At 37.2% G+C, this 20,757-nt stretch overlaps 1 protein-coding gene across 1 annotated transcript in view; it reads left to right on the plus strand.

The window, feature by feature from the left end:
• efna5a (ephrin-A5a) overlaps positions 1 to 19,343 on the plus strand; it is a 53,981-nt gene extending 34,638 nt beyond the window's left edge. The window contains exons 2-5 of the mRNA XM_048166023.1: positions 7,399 to 7,691; positions 16,126 to 16,191; positions 16,343 to 16,417; positions 16,527 to 19,343. Of these exons, the coding sequence (XP_048021980.1) occupies positions 7,399 to 7,691; positions 16,126 to 16,191; positions 16,343 to 16,417; positions 16,527 to 16,651 (559 nt within the window). The 3' untranslated portion in view covers positions 16,652 to 19,343. The remainder of the gene's footprint in view (positions 1 to 7,398; positions 7,692 to 16,125; positions 16,192 to 16,342; positions 16,418 to 16,526) is intronic.
• Positions 19,344 to 20,757: the final 1,414 nt, after the last annotated feature.

A 20,757-nucleotide genomic window follows, 5' to 3' on the forward strand; every position in this document is an offset into this window, starting at 1 on the left:
TGCAAAGATACAGTACTGTGAAGAGTTTTAGGCACTTGTGTAAAAATGCTGTAAAGTGAGGATGTTTTTAAAAAATACTGTTATAAATAGATTTTATTTATCAATTAACTTATATTAACTAAATAATATTTTGTGTGACCACCCTTTGCATTTAAAACAGCTCTTGTCCAGGTACACTTGGGCATCATTTTTCAGGTAGCTTTGGAGGCAGGTTTCTTAAAATCTCTTGGAGACACGGCCATAGTTCTTCTGGATTTGGTTTGTCTCAGTTTCATCTGTTTCTTCATGTAATCACAGACAGATTCGATGATGGTGAGATCAGATCACTGTGTGGAGCACCAGCTGTTGTCAGACTCCTTGTGTATTCAAAAATCTCACTGGATTATTACAATTAATGGCAAAATGAATGTTTGGAAATGTGAACGGATATTTCCTATTGACACACTACAGCAAAAGATATAAATAACTGGCTTAAAACCTTTTTTGGGGGTGAAAATACTGACGTGCCTAATACTTTTGCACAGTACTGTGTATATATATATATATATATATATATATATATATATATATATATATATATATATACAGTACAGTCCAAAAGTTTGGAACCACTAAGATTTTTAATGTTTTTAAAAGAAGTTTCGTCTGCTCACCAAGGCTACATTTATTTAATTAAAAATACAGTAAAAAACAGTAATATTGTGAAATATTATTACAATTTAAAATAACTGTGTACTATTTAAATATATTTGACAAAGTAATTTATTCCTGTGATGCAAAGCTGAATTTTCAGCATCATTACTCCAGGCTTCAGTGTCACATGATCCTTCAGAAATCATTCTAATATGCTGATTTGCTGCTCAATAAACATTTATGATTATTTTCAATGTTGAAAACAGTTGTGTATTTTTTTTTCAGCATTCCTTGATGAATAGAAAGTTCAACAGAACAGCATTTATCTGAAATACAAAGCTTCTGTAGCATTATACACTACCGTTCAAAAGTTTGGGGTCAGTAAGAATTTTTATTTTTATTTTTTTGAAAAGAAATTAAAGAAATGAATACTTTTATTCAGCAAGGATGCATTAAATCAATCAAAAGTGGCAGTAAAGACATTTATAATGTTACAAAAGATTATATTTCAAATAAACACTGTTCTTTTGAACTTTCTATTCATCAAAGAATCCTGAAAAAAAATATTGTACACAAATATTTTGTACAATTGTACACATTAAATGTTTCTTGAGCAGCAGATCAGCATATAGAATGATTTCTGAAGGATCATGTGACACTGAAGACTGGAGTAATGATGCCGAAAATTCAGCTTTGCATCACAGGAATAAATTAGTTTGTGAAATATATTCAAATAGAAAAGAGTTATTTTAAATTGTAATAATATTTCACAATATTACTGTTTTTTACTGTATTTTTAATTAAATAAATGTAGCCTTGGTGAGCAGACGAAACTTCTTTTAAAAACATTAAAAATCTTAGTGGTTCCAAACTTTTGGACTGTACTGTATATATATATATATATATATATATATATATATATATATATATTTTTTTATAGATAGATAGATATAGTTCAGTCATGAAACTCTAGATGGCGCAGGCTGATGGTTCCTTAACGCAAGCTGATGATAATTACAGCGTTAACTACTTGGCACCAGCTGATTGGTTCATGTTACTTCTGCAGCCAATGAGCTTGTTGCTCACATATTTAAATGGCTGGTTACATTCACTGTAGCAGTTTGCAGCTTGTTTCAGAGTTCGTTTACAAAAATCTAGGTGAATCACAAACCAGCCTAATTATACAGGGCTCCTTTACGAGCGATTAGTTGTCTTTTTAGGCTAGACAGTCTCCATACCTTCCTCGCCCACTCTTTTCTCTCATGCCTTATAGTCTCACAGCGCTATGCCACCCTGATGATACATTAAAGTGTAACTTGCTTGAAAAACACCCTGGTAATACTCCCACACATTACTTTAATAGGACATAAACAAAACGTGTTGTGCTCTAGACTATTTTAAGTCACCTATAAATCAGTGGGAGAGCATTGTGGACAATTAGCAAGGTTTGCTGATTGAAGCCAGACTGTGTGGCTTGCTAACTGCTGCTCCTATACTTTTAATTGATACAACGTTGTCTTGATTGGGTGCAGAGCGGCTTCGCCCAAGGCACTGTAAAACGACCCGGGCAGTTCGAGGCGCGCAATGGCCCCTCTGGGAGAGGTCAGATCTCCAGCCTGCTGTGGGAGGCAGGTTCATGTTTGCTTAGATGTCCGTAGTCTGACTCTTACCCTTTTCTCTCTCGCACTTGTGCTGCTGAGCTGTTGCTTGTTTGTTTTTCTCAACAAATAATTTGTTCTTCATCAAATTTGTCTGTTTGCTTAAATTTCACGTTATACACACCCACTAGATGAATGACCCCAGGGTCAGCACTACCATTATATTCGTTCTCTTGAATATGGAGGCCTTCATTAATAATGGCCGATCCATGACCTCTGACCCTAGTTCTGACCTCATGTGGTCTCAATGTTGCATTAGGGCCACTAGAGTATATTTGGTGCCAAGCACTCATGTCAATCTAGTTATTTGAGATCTGTAAAGCATCTACTCAATATTCAGTTGCAGCAGTAAAGAGGATCCACTCAAGATAATGAGGTTTTCAATCTAAACAAGTATGTTATTTATAAGAGGTAAGTTTGGTGTCCCATTTGCGACCTTTTGCCAAACCAAATGCAGATTCTTCTAGGGTTGGGTAAAAATACAGATTTTCTCGATCGTGATACTGATTCATAAAGGGATAGTCCACCCAAACATGGAAATTCTGTGATCATTTACTCCCCCTCATGTCATTCCAAATCTGTTTGCCTTTTTACTTTTGCAGAACAGAAAAGACAGTGTTTTAAAGAATATCTCCATGTTTTTTTTCCAGTCAGCATGGTTCAATGTTGTTTTGGACCCTATCGACTTTCATTATATGGATAAACAGTTCAAACATTCTTCACCAAAGCGTTCTTTTCTGTTCTACAAAAGAAAAAAAAATATCATATAGGTTTGGAACAACATGAGTGTAAGTAAATGATTACTGGATTTACTTTTTTCAACCAGTGTAGCCTGATTCCCAAAGCAAATGACTTGTGTGAGCCAATTCTTTCATTGAATAGTTTAAAAAGATAAGTTACCTGTTTAAATCAGTCTGAAATACTTGACATATTTTGATATGTATGATCAAATGAACATTATTTATGAAATATACTGAAATATAAATGAATCAAAATCAGAATCAAACTGAATCGAGAGCTTGTGAATGTCAGGTATGAAGGTCAGCCATTTGTATACATTCGTGTGTGTATTTATCAGGCAATAGGGTCAACCACAGGATAGTCCTGTTGCTTGATGAGTGACATAAACCATACTGCACTCCACTAATCACGACGACACGAGCAGGAAGATTAACCTGTGGCACTGTGAATACTTTCCACATATCATACTGTGTGTTAGACAAGCAACAATCTCACCCAAGACCGATAGTCCCGTTCTCACTCACTCATGTTTGCTTGCTTTCTTCTATCCACACATCCGTCCTCAAATATCTACCTAAACCTAAGCCTTTTTTCTCTAATCCACTGCTGTATGTCCTTTGCCAATGTTTTTGAAATATAGATATGCCTCCCACAAACACCAATATGTTTTCAATGTAGCGAGCCGTATATCTTGTCTCTTCAAGAAAATCTCACACAGAGTGTTTTCCATGGGAAACTCACAGAGAGGCGGCTTTTATATGCCTTTTTTCTCCCCTCCTTCACCTTCATCCGTCTTTTGAGGCGTTTGCCAAGCCAGCACAGCTTGAAGTCCTGGCAGGCCATTGTTTGTCTGTGATGTTAATGCTTCTGGGCAGACATTCTTTTGGAAGGGGTGAATGAGTGATATCTGAGGCGTTGGGAGATGTACCGTTGCCTCCCCACTGAATGATGGGACAACTGCTTCACGGCTGGCCCGAGAGCTGTAACCTGAGGAGGAGATCCTCCATCTGTGCCATTGTGAAAGGCCTGGAGGGCTCGAGGCTTAGCTGACCTACACCCCTGGGAGTCATGTCAGTCGTTGCCTCAAGAGCACCCTCTATAGGAAGGTGTAAGTAGGTGCGCTTAAAGGTATAGTTCACCCAAAACATACTCACCCTCATGTTGTTCCAAACCTGCTTGACGTCGTCTGTAGAACACAAAAGCAAGATATTTTGAAGTTATTGTGTTTTTGTCTGTACAATGAAAGACAATGGGGTCCTAAATGACATTGGACCCCACTGACTTTCATTGTAAGGCCCAAAAAAATTCTAAATATCTTCTTTTGCATTGTTTCATAGAAGAAAGAAGCCTTATAGGTTTGGAATTTCAAAACATTTGAAGAGTAATTTTGGTGAACTACGCCTCTAAGATTTCCCATTAAAAAAAATAAATAAATAATGCTGAGGCTTGTCTATGTCTTAGCCTTGATATTTTTGCCTGTTTCTTCCGTTCATTGGAAAATCAATGGCACCGTCTCTTTTGAGATTCTTTTGATTTAACTGCCTTCCGTTGGAAATTCTTCAGTGAAGAGCCTCCTTCATTTTTCATTCCATTGTTAAGTCTGAGGAGTCTGACCTTGGGATGAACCAATTTTAATCATGAACTCCTGGAGCCCACTGCCTCCCAGTGCCCTGTCTTTCTTTAGACTCGGGTCTGCCCCGGTCATCACCCATCGCCCTCTGTTTGAACACGTAGAGAAAGAGCGATGGAGTGAATTGACTGAATAGGGGGATTATCGTTATGGGAGGTTTTTGTTGTAGGACTTGTTCTGATGCAGCGATGTGCCATGTTTGTGTTAGTAGCCTTGATAGATACAGCTAATGAGCTTCTTTTTTAATCCTAATGATGAATTGGCACAGCATTGTGTGGTTTATTGACCAGCTGGCCCATCGCTCTTCAGACGCATGAAAGAAATCCCAACATTGATGAGCTGTTTGTCTGTTATTGGGTTTAATGGGGTCAAATCTCTTTATAACCCACTGGAGCTCATCTGATACACATTGAAAATGAATTGCTGAGGTGGCATTTGATTTAGAGACCGCGTAAGAATATTATAAAGTGACACAATGTGACTCAATCCTCTCACTCATTGATTTTTCTGACACAAGACATAGAAAAGCACTCTCTTGCCTTTAGGTGTTGTTGTCCAAAGAACTAATATGTTGTTGTCTGGTCTTCAAACTTTGTGACCCAAGGAAAATAGTCTTTTAGTATCTTCTTGCAAAGATATTTCCCATGACAGACAGGTGAAATGTCATTTGCTTTGACTAGAACTACATTTCACAGTATATTTATTTATATGGCAGATGCTTTTATCCAAAGTGACTTTCATTGCATTATCAGTTCATTCATCCCCTGGAATTGAACCCATGACCTTTGCATTGCTAGCACTGTGCCTCTACTGTTTTAGCACTAATTTAAATCTTAGTTTGAGACGCTGAATGAAAAAAAGGTGATACTTCACAATATGCAAACAATAAGCAAATAATTTTACAATAAGCAAACACTGTTACAGCTACAGCATTTAATAATATGGGGGTTAATGTTAACTTATAAATATACTATCGTTTATTGTCCCTTCATGTTTGTTCATAATACTTTGATGTAAAATTACACAGCTGTTCAAACATTTAGGCTCACTAAGATTTTTTTTTTAAAGAAATTAATACTTTTATTCAGCAAGGATGCATTGAATTGCTACAATTGAATGTAATGTTACAAAAGATTTCTGTTATATTCAAATAAATGCTGATCTTTTGAATGCTGTATTCATCAAAGAATCCTGCAAAAACCACAAAAATATTAAACAGCACTGTTTTCAATATTGATAATAATAAGAAATGTTGTTGAGCACCAAATCAGCATATTAGAGTGATTTCTGAAGGATCATGTGACACTGAAGACTGGAGTAATGGCTGCTGCCAGTTCAGCTTTGCATCACAGGAATAAATTACATTTTAATGCTAGTTCATGATAACTAATAACTAATGTTAAAGAATTGAAAAGTGTGTACTTTGTTTTGTATTGATCCTATGTTCTGGACACCAGTTTTGGTGTACGCTGATTTTTGTAAATTCTAGATGGAATCATTCCACTTTAGAAGATAACAGGAAACACAATAAGCCAATAAATTTAATCAGGAAATAGCTTTGTTTTTGCCAGTGCCCAATAATGAAATAAAAAGACCTGTTTGCATAATACACACTTTGAAATGCCAGATTTTGAGCTGGAAACATTGGACTGTGTGATCACTCAGGAAGTATGTTTTTCACAGCTGAAACTTTGCTTTCCATTTAAATGATGTAGTTCCCAAGAGTAGTAAACAATAGTTGTTCAAAATAGCCCTAAAGTGTTTGCAGACTTCGAGCAGCATCGATACACATCCACACACACAAACCACCACCATGCTGGCCAAACCTACAGGGAAACTCAGTATTCCAGCAGTGCGTTTGAAATCCACATAATGATAATCTGATAGGTTTCGAGCTCCATCTGCTCTCAATAGTCTTTTATTGTCCGTAATGAGTGGAAATCTTTGTGTCAGCGTGCCCAGCTGTGCTTCTGTCCACATCAGGATCGCAACACTACCCTCACATTAGCCTGGAAGCTCATCTAGCTCTCCCCAGGGCTCCTACTGGGTGTCCACTGGCTTACACCCTGAAAATTCCCACCAAATCCTGAACATTCTTCATGTTTAAGCCGAGCCACTGGATCGCAGTCACGTTCGCTTGCGTCACCTTACTCAGTCTTGGTGGAAAAACTTTATTTTTTGCAGTGAATCTAAATGAATATGACCTGAGCGTATCCATCTCCGCTAAACTCATATATGTAGCCTATGGGAATCTGTTTTTAAATTGCTTCCTTGTCAAAATGAATTTGTGCACATTCCATTGACATTCATATTTGGTTAGATTCTCCCGAGGTCATCTCGATTTATAACAAACAAGATGTAAATCTGGAATAGTTGGCCGTTTTGGCACGAGAGATGTGCATTTTTTCTTCCAAAACATTCCTCAGAGTGCCATATTTCAAGCTGTCATCTCTCGCCCATGGAAAACTCATTCTTTCAGGCGTATTTAAAGCATCCACGTCAACGACAGGATTATGAATTTTCCTTATAATCCTTAGTGAGCCCTAGCGGACTCAGATTGGATGATTTACGTGCTTTCACATTTGCGGTAATTGCCCTCAAATAAGTGGCTTCCTCCAGAAGTGGCCTTTCTGTGAAGTAGGGGCTCGATGGCTCATAAAACATACGAGTGAAAGTAACTGCATCGCTAATATTTCATATCATATATACTCACTGTGGCCTCTCTCCTTTTCACAGGTTCTACCGAGGAGACTACCACATCGACGTATGCATCAACGATTATTTGGACGTATACTGTCCCCACTACATGGACACGGTCCCTGAGGAGAGGACGGAGCGCTACGTCCTCTACATGGTCAACTACGACGGCTACAGTTCTTGCGACCACACAGCAAAAGGTTTCAAACGCTGGGAATGCAACCGGCCTCTCTCGCCTAACGGGCCCCTGAAGTTCTCCGAGAAGTTTCAGCTCTTCACACCGTTCTCATTGGGTTTTGAATTTCGGCCAGGCAGAGAATATTACTATATCTGTGAGTATCATGCTGATTTATTTTTTTTTTTTTTTTTTTTCTGGGTGTAGCAATGATTTGTATCCCAGTGATGTTTTATGGTCTTTGTATCAAAACCCAACACTGCATGTTAAATAGATTTGTAAGGTTGGTTTTCAGTGGAAAAAATGTTGCAATGCTTTGAAAAGGATGTTGTATTAGCGTCCTCACGGAGGATAAAGCAACTCAAGTCTTGCATTTAATAGTATACGTTTAAGACACATATCTGATTACTAGCATTAAGGAAAGGAAGTCATTGCCAAGTATGACTTTGTTTTTCAGGAGTCTTGGCAAACAGACTACAAGGAAAACATGAACCTCGGGGAAAAAACTTCTTGGTCTTCCTCTAAAGAGTCTTTGTTACAAACTCCTAGTCTCAGCTTTCGTTTGCTCGTGAGAGGGCTCTTAAAAACAAGCATCTAAACCCATGTTTTTACAACTGGAGTCAGATCCCTACAGGGCGGGAGTGGGAAGACAAAATAAGGCACAGGAGTGGTCCGACTGCTCGGACTGCTCAGGGCCGCAATGGGTTCATTTATGCAGGCGCACGCAGGAGATGTGGAGCATTTGATTTGGCGGAATCCGACCTGATGATCTGACAGATCTCATGGGCGCATAAAACGATGGACATGTTTTTATGAGATGTGAAAGGAAGGAATAGGAGAACGAGGAGGGGGAAGTGGTAGAAACAGGAGATAAGTACATGGAGACTGCGAAAAAAAAGCAGATAGGAATGCACGGTACATAGCATTTAGGGGTTAGATCCCAGCAGGAGATATGGATGTTTTGCATGAATGTGGGTGTCTATCAAAGACATTGCAACATAGTAAAATGGACTTTTTTCCCCGAAGCCCTGTGAATAAGAATAATAGGATGGGAAACATTTCGACTGAAGTGATAGAGCTGTCAGGTACTATGAGGGATTTTACTGTTAATGCAACTTGGAAAACAAGTATTCATAGCAAGTATTCTCACTCCTGTGTGACTCAGTGTCATGATTCAACTGTTACGGGCTCTCTGAGGAGAAGAGGAAGTTTCTCCTTTTGTATGAAATTACGAGTAAAGGAAACAAAGTAGTCTTCTCTGCTTAAACTGAAGTGTAGCAGTTTAGAGTAATTGCACAATGTAATCTCAAGTAGACAGTGGACCTTGATTATATCAGAAATGTAGAAATAGATATAGAAATAAAAAACAGAAAATATTTGAGTTTTTTTTTTTTAAATATTAGAACAAAGTAACCAAGTTGTTCTATAAAAAGCTATTTGAGGGGTTTGCTAATAAAAAACATTTTTTTAAAATTAATTAAAGTAAATTTTAAATTTTAAAGTAAATTTTATATATATATATATATATATATATATATATATATATATATATATATATATACTGCATATATAGACACAAATTAGTATTTGTCTATATATACAGTATAGTATTAGTAATTTAAATATTTATAATATAAAATAATTTAATGGGGGAAAAATGGTCATTGTAATTAAAATTTTGATTTTTCTTTTTAAAAGGTAAATCAAATTTACTTTTACATTTTTACATTATTAACAATTAACTTTGATATACTGTAAGAAATATAAAATAATTTTATAAATAAAATTTGTCTATGTTGCTATAAAAACAGCATTTTTGTTTATATATATATAAAAAAAAAAGAAGAAAAAAAAAAGAATATATTATACATAGATGCAAATTCCTCACCTTTCAGTGACAACTCACCTTTTTGAGATCAAAATAGGTCACTTATGGGATTTTCATAGATCCAATGAGAAAGTGTTTTTATGGGGTGGGGGGGGGGTCTTACAAGGGTACTTTGTTGTTTCAATAAGTACTGTACATTGTTTCCTTTACTCTTACTTTAAAAACTAATGTCTTTAAATGGGAATATTTTATGTATTTGAGGTCTGAGATGTGGGAATGGTGAAGAGAGAGAGGGCAAACAGTTTAGCTCAGTATTGCTGTCTAATCAGCCAATATTGTCTTAAATATCCTGCATTACAGTTTTAGATATACACGGTATTAAAAATAAATAAAAAATCTCTTAAAGTAACTACAAATGAGCATGTAAAGCAAATATAAAAAAAAAATATATATATATATATATTACACGAAGCATGTCCCCGCCATATGCGATGTTCTCACCTTTTTTCCCCCTTACCTGTTTGCATCCCTGATTATATTATATATACATAGTATTATTTTTGCAGTTTTTAATATTTGATATATATACTGTATATAAAATAAATTTCGAAATGTATTTTTTTGTTAAATACGGAATATAGCAAGAGGCAAAAAAAAAATTAATAATTTGTCTATTTGATATTTTAAACAAGTTTTCCTAAATCATTCCCTTCATTAGTTTGATGTCTGCCTGTCATGATTTGGTTAGACAGAATGTCTTTGTTAGCTGGTGTGATGGCTAATCATTCTGAGTGAGGGGTCGCTGCAGGAGAGCAGAGGGTGACAAGCACGGTCTCTGTGCTGTCAGTCAGCGTGCCTGGCCCGCTCAGGAAGCGATCAGGGGGGATCAGAGGGCCCGGCCCTGCAGGTCAAATGTGAACATGCTCTGATGACTGCAGTTGAACTCACAATCCTGAATGGCTCAAGGCAGCATGTTTTTCCAATATGGCCGATGTGGAAGTCTGATCTTAATCTCAGAGGATAGAAATCCAATTTCAAGGAAAGGTTTTTAGTTGGCCTCTCCCTCCTGCGTGAGCGGGGCCAACGGCAGTGCAGGCTGTCTGATATGAGCCTGCTTCAAAAGACCACGACTGCTATTTGTAGTCTAGTCCCTCCATCTTCATAATGCTTTAAGGTAAAGCAGAAACATTCCCACTTTGTGCTTAAAGTAAGATCTGATTTGTAGCTTTGATAAGAATTCTGTACTTTGCGCTTTACTTATAAGTGATGTAGTCGCTACCTGAGCCAAAATTATTCCCCGCATTAAAGCGCTCTCAAAGCACTCAAGAATGCACAAGAAAAGAGATAGGTGTGTGTCTTATCTCAGAGACGGAGCATCAATCCATCCTTCCCTCATTTATCAGACTTCTCGGTTACATCACATCTGATCTCTCAACCCATAGCTGGAATAGTGGTGTCTGGGAGGTTTATTGCCCCTGGTCGTCTGCAGCTCGGGTAGATAACTACACAGGGATCAGGTGTCGGCCGTGTGGGAAAGGAGACGTGGATGTGCAGCTCAGGCCGTGACAGTGTAGAGTGTCTTTGAATAAGCAGAGTTGGTGTAGTAGTCTAGTCTTAATGTCTGCCAATGAGAGGTCGGTTACACACCGCATGCTGACAACGAGGGAATTCTGATGAGAGTTTGTCATATAAGCCACCCATGAAATCATCCTAATACGGCCAAGACTGTTGATTATTGTCACAGTTTATGTTAAAAGAAATTTGGTGAGAGCCTTGAAATCAGAGAATTGTTTTTCTTGTTGGCATTGAGCATTCAAAATTAACACTTGTCAAGTGCAATTTGACAGTAAACATTTGCTTTGTTGTGTAAATAGTGAGTTACTTGCCGGTAACTGATAACTTCATAAGGAACTGTAAGACTATAACTCTAACACCGTGTCCCAACCTTACCAGACGCGATGCGATAAGATTCCAGCGACGAGCAATTTGACTGTCCACACTAGACGCAACGTGACAATGAGAAGCGATAAAATCAATCAAAAATCACAGCCAATCAGAAGAGAGTGTGGGCGGGCTCTCTCGGCAAGAGCACAGCAGACACAATGAAATGGGCAATTAACTTACATAGTAAAATTCATAAATATGAAACCATTTAATCATTGTTTAAAGTACATACGGAGTGACTGAACCAATCTTTGTCGTAGAATACACTTGTTTGTTCGCAGTGAGTTGACACTTTGAATGTTCTTGTGCCCATTTATTTATTTTCAAGATCTGAGGTGAATTAGCCAGTGTTGTTTTCATTACAGCTAAATAGCTGGGAACCAGAATGATATTCAAGCTCACGTTAGACGCTTTTAACATTAAATAAAGCACATAAACAGTACCTGATATTATCATTGCCATACTTTGTGTTGCTGTTCCAGCCGCGACGTCGCAGAAAATAGAAACCGTTTCTAAAATTGAATATTCGCGTGTCGCCGTCGCAGCTGCTTAGGAAAAAAACTCAGATTAACATGGAAAAGATATCTTTTGTCGTGGCGTCGCGTCTTGGTCCTTTTCAGGGGTCTGAGCGCGGTTCGTGTGGTTTTTGGCCCATATGTGAACACTCCAAACGATCTCAGACCCCTTTAAAGCGAACCGAACCGAGAGGAACCATTTCGCGAGGTGGTCTGGGTACGGTTCGCTTTCATCTTGTGGTGTGGTTCGCTAAAAACACGCAATCTAAACACAAACCGCTCTGGGCTCACTCACTTGATTTTTCCGTTCGCATAGTTTCCTTAATTTGGTCGTAACTGGCCTCCGTACGCGCTATTCAACATGGCTGCTGCTGGAAGAGGTGTGTTGTGGACAGAGGAGGAAAGTACAGCGCTTCTCCAAATTCGGAAGGAAGACTATATAAACTATACAGAAATACAAAAGTCTTTCTTTAGTTTTCCGCAAAAATGAGAGACAGAGGATATAACCGAACCGCCTTGCAGTGCCGAGTTAAATTTAAGAAGTTACACCAGAAATACATGGCCATACGAGATAAACTGTTATGTAGTGGGCAATCGGCCAATGTCAAGTGGCCTTTCTACGATTTGTTAGACGAAATCCTTGGGACAAGCGCCTGCGCAAACCCAAAGGGTCAGTTTTTTTCATTTCACTACACTACTTTTCCATTGTTTTTTAAATGTAAACATGTGCTAGCCAGACTTTAACCATGCGTTTTTGTTGTTGTTGTTGTTGTTTCATTCTTCTGACATACATATTTGAGATTAGAAATTTAAGTCATTTTTCGCATTAAATCCTTTCTTTGTTTAAAAAAAATGGGGAGAAATTACCTGCGCCACGGTTTTAACAAATACAAATTTCTTTAGTTTGATGTTGCCACTGAAATATAAAGTATTTAATTTTTTTGTTCACTCCTGCACATCTTTCATCCGCAGTCTCCCACACCACATATCCAAATGCCCACCCCGGGATGGCATCCTAGTAACGTCTCCGGGCAAAAAGTTAATTTTGGACTCTGACAATACTAACACTACATTATGCAATGCTCCATTTGCACACTCACACTCAGCTGTTTTTTGTGGTAGTAGCCAGCATTGAGAATAAAGTTGTGATGTACAGCGGATTTCAAAAGTGGTATTTCCAGTCAACGCTGGGATCCTGCTCCAGACTAGACTTGAGGAATGAGGCAAAAGCAGTTTCAGCTATATCAAAGGAAATGTGCTTGTGGGGACATGATTAAGGGTTTATAAGTCCCTAGTATGTCAGTGTAGACAGCATATAAGCACATTGATTTAACCCAACCTCTCCCCGCAGTCATGATGGTGTGGGGATGAGAAGAGAGACAGCAGATTAAGTGCAGCTGGAGACCCCACACAGCAGGGAATCATGGGGGTCAAGGCTAGAAGAGCCATGGTGCATTATGGGAATGTCTGAAAGCTCAGAGATGAGCCAGTCAGCTAATGGGGAAAAGAGTTATAATTCTTTTTTTCCTGACATGTCTTTCTCTTGTTTCTTTTTCTTCCCTCTAAAGGCAACAGATCCTGTTATAGTTTCATCTTGACACTTTCATGGTGGTTTAAAGTGTTAAACAGATATGGTTCAATGACAAGAAGCTTTTTTTAATGTTTTAATTTATTTAAAAATATAAAATGCAGTTCACTTATACAGTGACTTGAAGAATGACTGTCGAGGTCAATACGTCTCTTATTAATACGTTTATTAACTTTTATATCATTTTTCTATACCATTTTCAGTTTAATGACTCTAAATATGTCAAGTAAAAAGTAATTAATTAATATTTTACATTTGATACATCATTAATATGACTACATTTTTTTATCATAGACACTCTTATATACTCATTGACCCATATATTTCCTCAATAAACCAGTACTGTGCATTTATGAAGTATGACTGGAGGAGATGATATAAGGTTCAGCAGTTCAGAGTCACTGGCGATATGGTCTATGGACTGAACAGAAGTCATTTGTATCATCACAGCTGATTACAGAGCTTTTAGTGGCAGGTGTTTCTTTCGGCCTGTGATCTGTCATTTGCAGCTGTTGATGTTACTAGCCGCCAGTACAGCTTTAAGTAGCAGGTGTTGATGTATGTAGTGACCATTCAACATCTAAGAGGCTTGTGGAAAGGTCACAACCAGCAGAGGTTAGGAAAAGAGCTTGGAAAGGTTTATCACAAATTTTCTATCCAGTATATATATATGTGTGTGTATATATATATATATATATATATATATATATATATATGTGTGTATGTATATATATATATATGTGTGTATGTATATATATATATATGTGTGTATGTATATATATATATATGTGTGTATGTATATATATATATATGTGTATGTATATATATATATATGTGTGTATGTATATATATATATGTGTGTATGTATATATATATGTGTATGTATATATATATATATATATATATATATATATATATATATATATATATATATATATAATGTCTGTGGTCAAGATAAGGGTGTTCAATAAATATTTGCTGTCAGGAAACAAATTTAAAGGGAAAGACTAATTCATCATCCTGCCACTAATGGACTGCATGTGCTGAACATTAGTCTTAGCTTATTTATGCTGAAGTATATATATAGTCGAATAATCCAAATTGTAGCATTCAACCAGAAAAGCAAGACATCCGCACCCAGTCACAGTCGAGCACATGTCCACATCAGTGAAAGCGAGCCTCACCAATTGAATTATCAAGAACATATTGTGTTGGCTTTAAGGAAATTGCATTTTGTGCAGTCCGCACATATTACATTGAGGCTTTGAAGGAGGGGATTTACTGAAGTGTGTTGCATTGCTCATTACTTAGTCACCTTTACGTCCAGAGTGATCTGTGGAAAAAAATACCAAGCCTTCTTTCCCCCTCACCCCACTGGTCCTCATTTGCATCGCTCCCTGACTACGCCAGATTACATTACATACTGCACAAAGAGAGGACAGTGGAGAGACAGAGGCTGTCTACCTGTTCTTAAAGCTCTAATAAGCTGGAGAGGACAAATTGAGAAACATGGTTCATGGTTGAGATGACAAGGGAAACAGCATAGCAAATGTAGAACCGTCTGCGTCTATCTGTAAGAACCAAAATGAATGCTGATTGTGCGTCCTTCTGACTTCAATGGAAGCATTCAAATGAGGCCTTTGCATGTAGAAAGCCGCAAACTGCTAAAACAGGTAACATCTGAGGATTAAACCTGAAACAAATGATCCTAGTGGCCTTAGGCCAGTGGAACTGTTTTGTTGACACCTTTTTGAAAAGCTTGTCAAAAAAGAAATGATTTTCTAACTGCTACTGGCTAACATTGAGGTTTTGTCTTGATTTATTAATTTGGTAACACTTCACAATAAGGTCACATTTGTTAACTAGTTAATGTATTAACTAACATTGAGCAATGTATTTCTTACAACATTCATAAATGTTTATTAATGTTAGTTAATAAAAATAGAGTTGTTCATTGTTCATGTTAGTTCACAGTCCATTAACTAATGTTAACAAATACAACTTTTGATTTTAAAAATGTAGTATTAAATGCTGAAATGAACAATTAAGATTAATAAAGGCTGTAGAAGTATTGTTCATCGTTCATCATTCAAATTAATGAAAGCAAAATTGTTTTGCACAGTATGCAGTCATTTTCCAACCCAAAGAAAAATTGTACTTGCTATTTAAATGAAAAAATATAAAGGTATTATATTATATTATATTATATTATATTATATTATATTATATTATATTATATATATTATATTATATATAAATATATTGTATTTTTGGTTTTAAATGTGAAAATATAAAAAATTTAAATATATATTATTTTGTTGCTAAATATTTATATGTATTTTACATTTTTTACATATATATATATATATATATATATATATATATATATATATATATATATATACTGATGTATTTTGCAGGCTGCTCACACATGAAGCATTGTGCACTGTGAATATTATTGTCTCTTCTGATAAATTACTTGTTGTACCTCATTTGTAAGTCCCTTTGCAAAAAAGCATTAGCTAAATGACTAAATGTAAATGTAGATGGAAATGTTGGCAGCGCGTGTAAAAATCTGACCAGGCCAGTAGAAAAGAAATCTGTATTGTTGAGCCCTGTAATGTATCTAAAGCAAAAAAAAAGGACTTGATGTATTAAACAATGTGCAGCATTGATCGAATGAGCCTAATATCGACCATTTAAAATGTTTCCACAGCATCTACCATCAGTGAAAATGGGAGACGGAGCTGCTTGAGGCTGAAAGTTTTCGTCAGACCTTCGAGTAAGTTTTACAAGCCCCTCAGGAGAGATCCTGGCGTAGCTTCTGACAAAACGTGTTTGCAATTGCATCGTTTATCACTGCTGGAATAGTTCAATGAGTTAAAGATGATGTCATGACCCTGACAACACCCTGTTTTATGTTTCTCCCTCAGACAACTGTGAGAAAAGTCACGACCGCGTCGTCAAGATCAATGATGGAAGCATCAACTCTATAGAAAATAATAATGGTTCGTACTGTATGTCAAAGGCATTTCCCTAATCAAATCTATCAGTAATGTTTTTGCACACTTTGGTATTATAAACCTCTTTTAATACTGCTTCTTTTTCTCCATTCAGACGGAACGAGTCATGAATCCGCCGAACCATCCCGAAGTGATGTCAACGGCGCCGGACGCGTTCAGACTGTAGGGCCCTTGTTGGCCTCAGCGCTGGTTCTTTTGGCTTCACTGTCCTCCTTATAGCATCCCATATGTGCGCAGTGACACATCTAAAGTATACAGGAGGACTCGTGATCGAGCACTTTTAAGGAACATTTGAGATCTTTCTCTCAACTGAAAAGTAATTTCTCGCGCAGGAAGACGCGACGATTTGTGCTTCTCATCTTTTGGATGGTTTTCGATGAACAAAATCCCCAACCCGCAGAAAAAAAAAAAAAAAAACCTTTCTTGTACACACGAATAAAACCCACTAAACTATGACACACATACAAAAATAGGTCCGTGTCCTCTCGGTGCCCCTATGTAACGTTGGAGAGGGCCTTGTAATTGGGGGCAGAGGAAGAAAATGACTTTTTCACAAAGACCTCTTTCAGTGTTGCCGTCCAGAAAAGAGAAGTCTTATAACAGATCAAGAGGACTATCTGAGGGATCTCTCCACTTGCATTGTGGGTAAACGTCGTCACTATGGACTCAACTGCTGACTCTACTAGATATCAAGGCAAACTGTTGCCTGATAGTATCCCTTATAAAAGGGAAAGCAGGGAGCTTTTTAATATCTAAACCAGAGTAGTCCACGTTGACTCAGGTGCTCAGGTGAACGGTGGCATTTTTGAAGAGTTTTCGTAGATAAAAGAAAAAGATAAGCACTCGTTTTGTACATTGTGTACAGGTGTACATGGGACTGAAATGAAGATGTGGTGTTCTTGAAGTAAAATGCTCAAGTGTAGCTGCCAAAATCGATGTTTTGTTAGGAGTACGGAGCCTCACTGATCAACTGTTTGAGTGAATATACTAATTTGTTTGGTGAATCATCCTTTTCTTATTTATTGTTCAGTCTTAGTGCTCTTGACACTTTGTTGTGCTAGTCATCAGCCAGAATTCAGGAGAAAGGAACACAAAATGCCTAGCTTCAGTCAACTTACATTGGTTTATATGAATAACAACCGCATTGCAGAGTAACTTCTGATTATGGTTTAATGTTTTACTAAGCAAATCAATCCTTGAAATGATATCAGGGGGTAAAAACAGTAGTACATCTCCATATCATGTCCGTCAGGGATCACGTCACTCCTGAAATTGCTCCATTATTATTAGTATGAGTGGGCGAGAGGGGGAAATGGTTTTGATGTAAATGCTTCCTGTCTTTTTCCCCTAGAATAATCAAATTGAACAGCATTAATGTTTTAATTCAGTCAACAATTTGAGCTCATTCCTTTGCCAATTGAATTGTTAATTATGTAAAAAAACCATTTATGAGGATTCTTTATTCTAAGCATGAAGCGAAAGTAATTCAGTTATTTTCTTATATCCTCCAAATGAATCCTCACATGGACGTTTCTTTTATCAAAGTGCATTTCAACCATGCCGTTTTGTATTTATTTACTTTTTCAATACAGAGCTGTGCGCACTAAAAGCTCATCTGGGATCTGCTGAAACAGTAGCGGAGCCCCGCTTCCACCTCGGTGGCAGCTGACACCCTAACGTGATTTAATAGGCTCTTTGATGTTGTCCAAAGTGCCTGGCACGCAGACCACATACTGCGAGGCCTCATGTGGGTTATTTCTGGAATTAAAAAATCGACAGCAGCACGGAGGAGCGCGGTGTCCAGTTTAGCCGCAGGCTAGCGTTACTCTCATGAACTTGGCTAGAGATGGAGAAAGATGAGATCTCCTGCTGGGATCAATAGTAATGGCCTTTACAGACACAAAAACAGGGTAAATATTTGCCCCAGTCCCTGTTCTCCTCGCTCGAATGGTTTCCATGTTTTTCATTCACATCTATGTATCGACAGTTGGGTAAGCCACATAAACGTAGTGTTTGCTTTTAATACAGTATGTGGCTAGCTTCTATGGTTCTTTTGCTCTGGTAACACAGGAGCACATGGGTCCTATGGATGCTATGTATCCGTACGTTGTCTAGCATCATATCATATAGTGATGTGATAAATGAAATAAGACACATTAAGAAATAGTCCAGTAAAAAAAAAGCATAATATCAAATGCATTTGCTATCAGAACACATTTTATTTCAGTTAAATGTTTGTTTGTTTTTATTTTGAGCAACAGTTAAATGGTTCAGTGTTCATGAAGACAACTAGGAATGTGTGCTGGTCCATCCTCAAAAGCACCGCTGTATTATCATTAAATCATATGCTTAAAAACCCCTGTGGAACATCTTAAAGTCTGCAATGCTCTGATGTTGCACCACAAAGAAATGCTGTCGTCCATTTATTGTCATGGGAACAAACCTAGAAGGACATTTTTAGCAGATTTAATTCAGGAAACATTATTTTTGTAAAATGACTGCAGTGTCTGTTTTTGTCCATATGCAAAACTCCCATTTGTTCTTTTTATATTGGGAATTTGAGGTCAGAGGAAAGACTATCTCATTAAACTTCCTGCATTTTTGCTCCACAAGGCAGTTATGTTCCTGTATTCTCTCATCGTTTTTATCCCAGAAAATATTTCTTCAGTGTTAGACATCATTTTCTAATTCTTTCCACACCTGCGAAGACCATGATATCTAAACCACCATTTCCCTTAGCTTCTTGGCTGTGTTGCCTGAATATTTGCTGTGACGTCTCTTGGCGGTACAGTGCTGACTTGCATTATGATATGACACCTTTTTATATCTTCAAATGCCATTGTTTGTAAATACACTTGCTGGAGCAGCTCAAATAAATGATTAAATAAATTTGTCATTGTTGTAAGAATCATCTTCCTCTCTTTTTTTATATTTTCTATTTTAGGATATTATTATCCAACGGGGTTAGTATACAGGAGCCGATTGTATTTATTCTATGGAGTTTCAGGGAATACAATTACAATAATATCTTCAATTTCCAATGAACTGACGGTGTGCAAACATTCTTCGGCAGCAAATTCCAGCACTTTGATTTATCCCAATGTTGTACGATTTAGCTGAGCCTTAAGAAACCCGCACAGTTTTCTTTCAAATCCTTATTAAACAGAATTATATCAAGGCATACAGGGATTTCTGATAACTGATTGTTCTATGAGTGAGGGATAGAAATGGTAACATTTGCCCATCATTATCATTACACTCAGGAGTCAATGAATATTAATGACTGAGTGCACACTCTTGGGCATTGGCCATTTTAAACAAGAATAGGCTTCAGGGGGATTCCTTGGTGACATGCTGTTGAATGGTGTCTAGTGTTCTTGCTGATTTGCCTCTAAATATCTTAGTGCCTTGTTCTATTTCTGCCCCCTGACCTTTAGGAAAATCCAGACAGAATGTGGTTAAAAAAGACAACTGAAATTTATTCCACAGTGTCACATGATGTATTTCAGCAATTTCCAGCTTTTCACCTTACATAAGACATAAAAAACAAGATTATTATTAGATGTATTATTGTAATTATTTATATGCATGTAGTTATTGTGTGTGATAAAGCAAAAGAAAAAGCGTTCTGGAAATGCATTGACCTTATTGGCCTTTAAAGTGAACGAATGCTATAAAACAAAAAATATAAGTGTTTGTTCATCCTTTTACAATTATATGCAAATATGTTCTCGGTTGCTAAGGAACTGTAAAGAAAAGAGATTTATCTCTGAACTCTGCTCAACTAACTGAAATTCTCTAAGAGAAATGAGGCTGTACAATGTATTAAAGCTAGTTAAGATCCTGAAACATGTATTTGCACACTTGACCCATGTTCTTTAGGCCATATGAAGCATTATCCTCTGAGGAAAGAGATCAACATGTAAAAATCCTAAGCTCAGTGTACAGTCTGCCGATATTTATGGCAACAAAATATTTTAGTGGCCAACTTCCTATACTTAATACTAAAATGAAACTCTTTCTGGCTTTATATGGTGTATCTGCAACTCCATTCAGCATTCTAAAAATAACCGCACACTACAGCTGAGAGGATTAATTTCTCCTTTCATACAGGGAAAGCCTGGGGCAATGTGATATTTCCAAGGCCAGGGATCACACAGAAAATAAGGCCCTGTGAGTGACCGTATACTTCCAAAGTGTATTAATGTGAAGTCAAGCATCCTTGACCAACAGACAAACTGCCTGCAAGGAAAACAGAAGGGCTGCAAACCTGGAAAATGATACATTTGTGCATTGCACACGGAGATAGGAAGGCAACGAGACAC

The sequence above is a fragment of the Megalobrama amblycephala genome, linkage group LG18 (genome assembly GCF_018812025.1).
Source record: "Megalobrama amblycephala isolate DHTTF-2021 linkage group LG18, ASM1881202v1, whole genome shotgun sequence".
Taxonomy (NCBI): Eukaryota; Metazoa; Chordata; class Actinopteri; order Cypriniformes; family Xenocyprididae; genus Megalobrama; species Megalobrama amblycephala.